Source organism: Xenopus laevis, chromosome 9_10L (assembly GCF_017654675.1).
Source record: "Xenopus laevis strain J_2021 chromosome 9_10L, Xenopus_laevis_v10.1, whole genome shotgun sequence".
In the NCBI taxonomy this organism is placed as follows: Eukaryota; Metazoa; Chordata; class Amphibia; order Anura; family Pipidae; genus Xenopus; species Xenopus laevis.
Genome location: NC_054387.1, coordinates 5,675,792 through 5,687,352, shown reverse-complemented (window position 1 = coordinate 5,687,352; position 11,561 = coordinate 5,675,792). Strand labels below are relative to the sequence as shown.

The window sequence follows — 11,561 nt, the reverse complement described above, 5'->3', positions numbered from 1 at the left end:
AGCAGTGATATATAAGAGGTTGGGCCATGGCATTTTGAGTTGGAGTTGTGACATCAAAGATGGAGCAGTGATATATAAGAGGTTGGGTCATGGCATGTTGGGTTGGAGTTGTGACATCAAAGGTGGAACAGTTCCCACTATTTCATGAGCCAAGCCTGCCCAAGAACTTGGATTTGGTTGTATGCCCCTTTCCTAAATGATGTATCATTTGTACAACTGTATCCCCAACTTCTGTGATTGGCCATTGAGTTTTCATTCTCACACTGGGCCTTCACAGCCTGGATAAGGATTTTTTAACTGTGGCGACTTTATCCAGGTAAAGGGGAAGTTATTTTAATTATTAATTTTTGGAGGCCAATTGTAAGGCAACGTATTCTTGTTAGGGCAATTGTTTTTTTTTTTTTCAATTGTGTAAACTCAGAGCATCCGAGACACAGGAATGGAATGCTAATGCAGACAGAGAATTTCAGATTTTTCTTTTTCTTTTAGATTTTTCCTTAAGAGGTTTTCTAACATAATTCACATTATATGAAATAAGATTTGAGTTTAGGGTTACCTGTAAATTGAGAGAGTTGGTTATGGGCTGGTATATTATTATATTAGTGCTCTATATGTCTAATTATGGTCATTAGGGCAGTGTCCAACGCTAAGTGGTGTGTGTATATACCTGGCTGCCTATATACCTGTGTGTTTGTTTGGATGGTGAATACAATGCAGTGTGTATATACCTGGCTGCCTATATACCTGTGTGTGTGTGGATGGTGAGTACAAAGCAGTGTGTATATACCTAGTTGCCTATATACCTATATATTGCCTATATATACCTATATACAGTACCTGTGTGAGTACACTGTGTGTCTGTCAATCCCTGCTCATCAGTCAGGGGGCAGTGCAATGTGTGATTTGTATAAAGCAGAGACTGGTGTGAGCATCTTCTCATAAGTTAGATTCCCCGCTGCCTCTGCGCTTTCCCTCTGCCTCTGCGCCTTCCTCCCTCTCATCTAATCTCCCCCCTTCCAGATTTTCTTTCTGTCCCTGTTCCGACACTGCTGCTGCTTCTTCCTCCTCTCTGATCGCTTTCCCACTTTAATCTCCGTCTCTCTCTCTCTCTTAAAATATTCCCTTTCAGCTGCTCCCCCTCTGTCTCTTTTTCTCCCTGGCTTTTATCTGTTTTACACTGTCCCTTGTTGTGTTTTCTCTCTGTCCCATTCCCTCCTGTTATTTACACTTTCCATTCACTTTTCCCATCTCGTTCATTTTGTTGCTGTGCTTTCCCCTCCCGCCTCTCATGTCTCTATACTCCCTCTTGTATTTACTCTATTATGTTCTTTCTTCTACTTTAATTTAGTCTTTTAGCTTTCCTGTCAATCAACTTTCCACTTTCACGGCTTTAGTTGGACTTTAGCCTTTCACCCTTAATTCCTTCCTTTTTATTTCCACTTTTTCTCCTTCATTCTCCATTGTCTGCAGACATTACCTACTTCCCTGTCTCTTCTTTATCTCTTCTACTGTCTCTTCACTAAGTCCATCTCTCCCATTCTCACCTGGAGGGGCCACTTTGCCTCTCCCCCACTCCATTCGGCACCATAGCTCCCACAGGTAGATCATCCCCCCGACCCTTGGCCCCTTTTGGCCTTGGAAGGAAGACTTTGGTGGCGGTGGCTATTGGAGTGGTCATGGTCCTTATATTGGTCATCCTCATTCCGGTGTTGGTCAACTCTGTGGGGTCAGATGGCCACTATGAGATGTTGGGCACCTGCCGTATGGTGTGTGATCCTTATCTTAGCAAATCGGGGGTTGCCACTACCAGTACCAGTATCCATGCAGGCACTGGAGCTGAACCCCTAAGTGACAGAGGACAATTGGCCCCTTCTACTTTGGTTCAAGGTCCTCAAGGCAAAGCTGGACGTCCAGGCAAACCAGGGCCACCTGGAGAACCCGGGGAACCAGGGCCACCAGGTCCAGTTGGACCTCCAGGAGAGCGAGGAGAACCAGGCAAGCCAGGACCACCAGGGCTGCCAGGAGGAGGGGTGAGTGGTGCCATTAGCACGGCCACCTACACCACCTTCCCAAGGATTGCTTTCTACGCTGGCTTAAAGCACCCTCACGAGGGATATGAGGTTCTCAAATTCGACGATGTGGTTACAAACCTTGGAAATAACTACGATGCGGGCACAGGGCGATTCAGTTGTACCGTCCCGGGCACTTACTTTTTCACGTACCACGTCCTCATGAGAGGTGGAGATGGCACCAGCATGTGGGCAGACCTGTGTAAGAATGGACAGGTAGGTCCTTCAATTCTACAAGAGAGGGAATGTCTAGCAGGGTGAATGGCTTCCATCCACAGGGAAAAAGTCAGTTTCCCCATGATTGAAATAGTAAATTGGGCAACATCATTGATCACTAGTTTGCGTGTTATTAAAGCTTCTCAGTTGGCTTTATACATAACACTTCTATAAACATAGAGAACCGACCGGCTAATGACACTTATATTCATTCTTATAAGCCCAAGACTGAGTCATTACGTGCCGTTCCTAATAATGAACTGCTAATATATCTTAATGGGCTAAAGTTGGAGTGTTGCTCCTCCGGTGTGTGATACCCAGTCCTGTTATTGGCAATACAATATTCTCATTCTGCAGCAAAGCACAAACAAAGTGGAAATAGAACAACTCATTAACGGGGGGATAAAACCAGCAGGGCTCCTTGTAACGTTCTGACTTTCTGCAGCTTTTATCCATGTACATACCTGTGCGTATATATTGGTATATATATATAGAAATACATGTACAAACACATATATATGTATATATAGCCAATTTGCTAAGTCCAGAGATCGTGCAAAGATTTGTCGAACACTTATTGATCCACAGAGGGAATGGTCGGCTTCCCTGCTTCAACGCAGACCTCTGAGACTGAAATCATTGATCATTCCCTATATCCAATCAATTCTAAGCTTTCTACTGACTTTTGGGAAAGTTCTGTCAATGCAGTAATTGGCTCTTTTTCATATGTTATTTCTCCTTGAACCCACATACTAAACTAGCACTTTTATACTGGCTAATTACCCATTAGATAAAGGGAAGATATCAATATCTATCTATCTCTCTATATATCTAACTATCTATCTGCCTATCTGTTCTATCTATTTATCTATCATCTATCTATCTATCATCTATCATTCTATCTATCTATCTATCTATCTATCTATCTATCTTTCTATCATCTATCTCTGTATTTATCTATCACTCTATCTGTCTTTCTTTCTTTCTTTTTTTGTATCTATCTATCTATCTATCTATCTATCTATCTATCTATCTATCTATCTATCTATCTATCTATCTCTCTCTCTCTCTTTCTCTCTCTCTCTCTCTCTCTTTCTTTCTTTCTTTCTTTTATCTATATATCTATCTATCTATCTATCTGTCTATATATCTCTTTATCTATCATCTATCTATCTATCTATCTATCTATCTATCATCGATCTACCTCTGTATCTTTCTTTCTTTCTTTCTTTCTTTCTTTCTTTCTTTCTTTCATCGTCTATCGTCTATCTTTCTATCTCTTATCTATCTCTGAATCTATCTATCTATCTATCTATCTATCTATCTATCATCTATCTCTGTATCTCTCTCTATATCTATCTATTTCTCTATCTATCTATCTATCTATCTATCTATCTATCTATCTATCTATCTATCTATCAATCATCAATCGATCGATCGATCGATCGATCTATCTATCTATCTATCTATCTATCTATCTATCTATCTATCTATCTATCTATCTTTCTGTCTGTCTGTCTGTCTGTCTGTCTGTCTGTCTATCTATCTATCTATCTCTTAATTTATCTCCGTGTCTATCTATCTTTCTATCTTTCTATCATCTATCTCTGTATTTATCTATCGCTTTATCTATCTGTCTGTCAATCTATCTATCTTTCTGTCTGTCTGTCTGTCTGTCTGTCTGCCTATCTATCTATCATCGATCTACCTCTGTATCTTTCTTTCTTTCTTTCTTTCTTTCTTTCTTTCTTTCTTTCTTTCTTTCTTTCTTTCTTTCTTTCTTTCTTTCTTTCTTTCTCTTTCATCTATCTATCTATCTATCTATCTATCTATCTATCATCTATCTCTGTATCTCTCTCTATATCTATCTATTTCTCTATCTATCTATCTATCTATCTATCTATCAATCATCAATCGATCGATCGATCGATCTATCTATCTATCTATCTATCTATCTATCTATCTATCATCTATCTATCTATCTATCTATCTATCTATCATCTATCTATCTATCTATCTATCTATCTATCTTTCTGTCTGTCTGTCTGTCTGTCTGTCTGTCTGTCTATCTATCTATCTATCTCTTAATTTATCTCCGTGTCTATCTATCTTTCTATCTTTCTATCATCTATCTCTGTATTTATCTATCGCTTTATCTATCTGTCTGTCAATCTATCTATCTTTCTGTCTGTCTGTCTGTCTGTCTGTCTGCCTATCTATCTATCATCGATCTACCTCTGTATCTTTCTTTCTTTCTTTCTTTCTTTCTTTTTTTCTTTCTTTCTTTCTTTCTTTCTTTCTTTCTTTCTTTCTTTCTTTATTTCTTTCTTTCTTTCTTTCTTTCTTTCTTTCTCTTTCATCTATCTATCTATCTATCTATCTATCTATCTATCTATCTATCTATCTATCTATCTATCATCTATCTATCTATCTATCTATCTATCTATCATCTATCAATCATCATCATCATCATCTATCTCATATAACAGCTCTCATACCGATATAAATATTATATAATAGTATATACTATACACACCACTATATAGAGCACGTAAGATGGTTTACATGTGACTAGGTATGCACCAAATCCAGGATTTGGCCAAATCCCAACATTTTCCTGCAGGATTTGGAGTCTCTGGTGTTCAGGAAAACCGAATCTGTGACCCTTAAACCCAATTTAAAGTCACGGTTCGCTGACAGCAAAACATGTTATTTGTGGGATTTGATCATATCTGAGTCTGTAAAAGTTTGGTGCTGAGATGACCAGGAAAGAAATTCAGAACTGTAGTTGGCATTGAGAAATAAAGGGGAACTAAAGCCCTTAGTGGATAAAGGGACTTATTTGTCTCTTTCTCTATTCCAGACAGTGGTTTAAAGGAGAACTAAAGCCTCTTTGCTGATTTTCTAAATTCAAAAAGGAACAGATAAATAAATTACATTGCTAAGTAAAGTGAGGGCTGAATGCAACATGCAAAAATATAACTGCATAAGCTTTTTTGTAACTACAATTCTGTTAAGGTAGCCTTTATTGTAATCACATATAAACTATATCTAATATATAACTGTATACCACTTTAAGCTAAGTCTCTTTCCTAAATCATATTCTATAATATTCTAGGTCAGCAGGTACTGTAGAAGGTCCCCAAACTTCCATCATGCTTATCATCATTAGTAAACAACCCCTAATTAAATGATATCCCAATTCAGGGACAAAACCATTAGACAGAACTAAGTGAACGGTCATGTAATACTTGTTGTTTCTAAAACTAAATACTCTTCTCTAATTGGTTATGGTGGGAAACCACCCTAACCCACCTTTAAGCATAATCATTAACTAATTCTGTATTTGGGGACTTTCTCCTCATGTCTAGTGATGGGTGATTTTATTCGTCAGGCACAAATTTGCGGCAAATTAGCGTGTTTTGCCGCCGGCGAATAAATTCGATAAATGGCTGCGAAAATTCGCCAGCGTCAAAGTAAAAATGGACGCCGGTGTCCAAAAATGGACGCCAGTGTCAATTACGAGATGCCGGTACCGTCTCGGGAATTTTACGCAGTTTCGCAAATTTCGTAGGAAATTCGTGAATTTTTCAGCAATACAGTTATACATTAGATATAGTATATATGTGATTACAATAAAGGCTACTGTAACAATTCCAATTCCAAGTATCCATAATGAAATGTAGTAATGACAGCACAATATAAGGATATGTAATTTATCAAAGCCAAAGGGGCCCCTTTTAGCCTGGGGAGACTGCAGAAATGACAGTTTTGGGTCTCACTAGAGATGTGTTTCTATTGGACGAGTAGGAAAGTAATGGCGAGTCTTAATTTATAATTTTGTTTCTTTTCAAGTCCTATCCTATGTGACATCCTAATCAATGTCTGGTTGCTAGGCTGAGTGACCATAGCAGCAGTTCAAACAGATACATATAAAAAAAATCAGACCAATTGCAATTTTAATAATTATTATTGCAGGATTATATTAAATGTAACTTGTATTCAGCCAGTACTAACATGCCGCACCACAGCTCCTTGTAATGAGGGATTAATAGCAGAGAAATAGTGGGACCCACAGTTTTGGATCGATACAGAAGGAATAAAATAAATTAGGTGTGGGAACACAACTGGAGCTTAATTGCCCAGAGCCAGTTCTACGGATCCTCGGGGAATGAAAGAGAGATTTAACACAATGTTAGTGAGACCTCTTAAGATTCCCTTTTGGGGTCTGGCATCTCTCATCAAACTTAATTAGTGACTCCAGAGGTTTGCGGAGTGAACACGGAGAACATGGAGAACAGAAGGAAAATGTGCAGATAATGATCACTAACATAAGACAGGGCAACTAAGACTCTAGGGTACAGGCATGGGACCGGTTATCCGGAATGCTCTGGACCTGAGGTTTTCCGGATAACGGATCTTTCCGTAATTTGGATCTTCATCCCTTATGTCTTCTAGAAAATCATGTAAATATTAAATAAAGCCAATGGGCTGGTTTTGCTTCCAATAAGGATTAATTATATCTTAGTTGGGATCAAGTACAAGCGACTGTTTTATTATTACACAGAAAAAGGAAATCAGTTTTAAAAACATGAATTATTTGTTTAAAATGGGGTTCTATGGGAGACGGCTTTTCCGTAATTCTGGGCTTTGTGGATAATGGGTTTCTGTATAACGGATCCCATATCCGTAAGTCTAATATGAAATAGAACTGCATGCATTTTGAGTCCTTGAGTTCAATTGCTCCAAGCGAAATGTCCCCCCCCCCGGGTGACGCAGTGAATCTGGAATAATAAATGTATTTATTTAATATAGGGGATTCGGTGCGTCCGTACCTACAGTATCATTTTAAAAGATGATGGGGGTATGCTGGGAGTTGTAGTTCAGCCAAACCCAATGGGCAGCAGGTCGGATATCCCTGAGATAATACCTTCTATTTAAAAGGCTGGTTCAACTTTAACTCAACTTTTAGTATTTTATATAATGGTTATTTCTAAGCAACTTTTCAGTCTGACTTTATTTCTTTCTTTTTTATACTTGAATTATTTGCCTTTGTCTTCTGAGCTGGGAACCAAAGAGTTAAGCAGCTGTGATAAAATATTACTATAGGGATGGGACCTGTTATCCAGAATGCTTGGGACCTAGGGCTTCTTGGATAAGGGGGGTCTTTCCTTAATTTGGCTCTCCATACATTAAGCCTACGAAGGCAATAAAATAAACCCAATAGGCTGGTTTTGTCTCCAATAAGGATTAATTATATCTTAGTTGGGATTAAGTTCAAGCGACTTTTATAATTACACAGAAAAAGGAAATCAGTTTTAAAAATTTGGATTATAAAGGAGTCTATGAGAGATGGCCTTTCTTTTTTATAGTACAGGTATGGGACCTGTTATCCAGAATGCTTTTGGCCTGGGGTTTTCCAGATAATGGATCTTACTGTAATTTGGATCTTCATACCTTAAGTCTACTAGAGAATCATATAATTATTAAATAAAGCCAATAGGCTGGTTTTGCCTCCAATAAGGATTAATTATATCTTAGTTGGGATCAAGTACAAGCGACTGTTTTATTATTACACAGAAAAAGGAAATCAGTTTTAAAAATATGGATTATTTAGATAAAATGGAGTCTATGTGAGACGGTCTTGCTGTAATTCAGAGCTTTCTGGATAACGAATCCCATACCCGTATTGTTTTATCCTTTGCATCCAATTAAATGCTACACAGATATGGGACCTGTTATCCAGAATGCTCTGGACCTGGGGATTTCCGGATAAAAGATCTTTCTATAATTTGGATCTCCATACCTTAAGTCTACTAGAAAATCATATAATCATTAAATAAACCCAATAGGCTGGTTTTGCTTCCAATAAGGATTAATTATATCTTAGTTGGGATCAAGTACAGGTATGGGACCTGTTATCCATGCTCTGGGCCGGGGGGTTTCCAGATAAAAGATCTTTCCATAATTTGGATCTTCATACCTTAAGTCTACTAGAAAATCCTGTAAACATGAAATAAAGCCAATAGGCTGGTTTTGCCTTCAATAAGGATTAATTATATCTTAGTTGGGATCAAGTACAAGCGACTGTTTTATTATTACACAGATAAATATATCTGGGGAAAAAAGTTTTTAAAAATGTGGATTATTTGGATTAAATGGAGTCTGTGGGAGATGGCCATTCCGTAATTGGGAGCTTTCTGGATAACGGGTTTCAGGATAACGGGTTTCCGGTTAACGGCTCCCATACCTGTATTATTATTATTATTATGATTATTACACAGAAAGATCAGTTGGTACATGAGACACAAGAGAAAGATCATTGACCCTCATTCATCAGTTCAGCACGTGAGTGGGGTCCGGGGCCTTTAACCTGACCAGCAATTAATACTGGGAACATCCCAGGGCTCCTCTATGTGACACAGAGACTAGAGAGGCCTACGGTGTGTCTGAAGAATAATATACGACCCCACCTTCACCTTCATTCCATGAGGGTCGTACAAAATAATAGGAAGAATGTCATTTTTAACTTCTTAGGTTCTGGAAAACTTCCAAGGGGACCCACCAGAACAGCCCCCCAATCCCCTGTTCCTGTACTAGGAGAGGCCTGAATAGCATTTGTTTTTTTTTATGGGGTCGGTGACCCCTAGTTGAAAGTTGGAAAAAGGCAAGTAGTTAAAAAAAACAATAAAAAATAAATATTGAAGACCAATGGAAAAGTTGCTTAGAATTAGCCAATCTATAACATACTAAGGGGCACATTTACTATGGGTCGAATATCGAGGGTTAATTAACCCTCGATATTCGACCATAGAAATTAAATACTTCGAATATCGAAGTCAAAGGATTTACCGCAATTCATTCGATCGAACGATCAAAGGAAAAATCGTTCGAACGATTCAAAGGATTTTAAACCATCGATCAAACGATTTTCCTTCGATCAGAAATTGCCTAGAAAGCATATGGGGGCCTTCCCCATAGACTAACATTGGTGCTCTGTAGGTTTTAGGTGGCGAAGTAGGTGGTCGAAGTTTTTTTTTTTAAAGAGACAGTACTTCGACTATCGAATGGTCGAATAGTCCAACGATCGTTCGATGTGAAGTCGAAGTCGTAGTCGATGGTCGAAGTAGCCAATAAAAAATACTTAGAAATTCGAAGTAATTTTCATTCTAATCCTTCACTCGAGCTAAGTAAATGTGCCCCTAAAAGTTCACTTGAAGGCGAACTACCCCTTTAATTACTTTACACATGTGAATGATGAGCCTGTAAATTGCTTTATAAATACAGGACAAATACATTTCAGTGGGACGGTGACACGTGAACAAACAGACATTGCATATGAAAGAGAATATATATATATATATATATATATATATATATATATATATATATATATATATATAATGTAGAATTGTGTAGAACAGAATATTCTGTAGCCACTGGGAATTTATAGATATATCTGTGCCATTTAAAAAGGTTAGCGTAAAATACTGCAGGAAGCATCAGAATAGAAATGTACTAGAAATATAATTATAGCAAATTCTAAATAGCCGGGAAATCGCTATTACTGCTCGTCATTTCACATTTTTATGCCCTTGTTAAAAAAAACAAATGGCTTGTCGGTATAAGTGTTCCAACAGGCAGAGGCCGCCAACCCTTTAGCTTTGTTGTTGAACTACAACTCCCAGAATCCTCCAAACTGCTTGTGTGTAGTACAGAGGGCAAGCTGATGTTATTAGAAGTATCTTCATTGAATTAAATGTTATTATGCCCCTAGCTGAAGTGTAAGTGCACTAATGTGGTTATGTAATAAAAGGTGCCAAGTTTGCTACAGGTCTAGTATGTACAATAACCAGTGTGTAACATTTACCATGAGTTATTGCACCGGGGCAATTCATATCCTTTTATTACATATAGGAGTAAGAGCATAAGAGCATAAACTGTAGCTTCATGCCCAGGGCTTTGTACCTAAAAAATCCACCCCAATGTGTAGAGGACAACATTGTCTTTAGGGCAGGGGGTAAGTACAGGGCTGGAGTCTGCCAACTCTCCCTGGAAAATCTGAGTGACAAACAAGTGAGGGGACTATGCCCCTCCCACCTCTCATGAATACAGTGCTGCTAAACTCATACGACACTGTATCCATGGGGCGAGTGCAAGAGATTACAGATTTCTCTTGTATTTCTTCACTTTGTGTAAATGACCCTTTCTGGCTCTTGTAGGAATTAGTGTTGTCACACACAGAGGAGGGGAATGGGTGAATCAGGGGAGGCTCATGTAGGGCCGGAACTAGGGGTAAGCAAAAGAGGCACCTGCCTAGGGTGTAATGGGCAGGTACCTGTCTTCTGCCTACCCTGAGTCCATATTTTCTGTTCTCCCTTCCCCTCCAACACTTTCTCCCTCCCCTCCTGCTCTCTCTTTCCTCTGATGCTCTCTTCCCTCCCCTCTTGCTCTCTCTCTCTCTCCCCTTCCCTCCTGCTCTCTCTCCCATCCCCTCCAGCACTCTCTCCCTTCCCCTCCTGCTCTCTCCCCTCCATCGCTCTCTCTTCCCCTACTGCTCTCTCTCTCCTCCTGCTCTCTCTCTCCTCCTGCTCTCTCCCCTTCCCTCCTGCTCTCTCTCCCCTCCCCTCCAGCGCTCTCTCCCTTCCCCTCCTGCTCTCTCCCCTCCGGCACTCTCTCTCCTCCCCTCCTGCTCTCTCTCCCTTCCCCTCCTGCTCTCTCCCCTCTGGCTCTCTCTCTCCTCCCCTCCTGCTCTCTCTCCTCCCCTCCTGCTCCCTTCCTGCTCTCTCTCTCCTCCTGCTCTCTCTCTCCTCCTGCTCTCTCCCCTTCCCTCCTGCTCTCTCTCCCCTCCCCTCCAGCGCTCTCTCCCTTCCCCTCCTGCTCTCTCCCCTCCTGCTCTCTCTCCCATCCCCTCCAGCACTCTCTCCCTTCCCCTCCTGCTCTCTCCCCTCCATCGCTCTCTCTTCCCCTACTGCTCTCTCTCTCCTCCTGCTCTATCTCTCCTCCTGCTCTCTCCCCTTCCCTCCTGCTCTCTCTCCCCTCCCCTCCAGCGCTCTCTCCCTTCCCCTCCTGCTCTCTCCCCTCCGGCACTCTCTCTCCTCCCCTCCTGCTCTCTCTCCCTTCCCCTCCTGCTCTCTCCCCTCTGGCTCTCTCTCTCCTCCCCTCCTGCTCCCTTCCTTCCCCTCCTGCTCTCTCCCCTACCCTCCTGCTCTCTCTCCTCCCCTCCTGCTCTCTCCCCTCCCCTCCTGCTCTCTCTCTTCCCCTCCTGCTCTCTTC

The 11,561-nt window shown here is 40.4% G+C and overlaps 1 protein-coding gene across 1 annotated transcript in view; it reads left to right on the top strand.

Annotated features, from left to right (window-relative positions):
- Positions 1-959: 959 nt before the first annotated feature.
- LOC108701983 (C1q-related factor) overlaps positions 960-11,561 on the top strand; it is a 33,415-nt gene continuing 22,813 nt past the window's right edge. Inside the window, exon 1 of the mRNA XM_018236993.2 lies at positions 960-2,285. Within this exon, the coding sequence (XP_018092482.1) occupies positions 1,677-2,285 (609 nt within the window). The 5' untranslated portion in view covers positions 960-1,676. The remainder of the gene's footprint in view (positions 2,286-11,561) is intronic.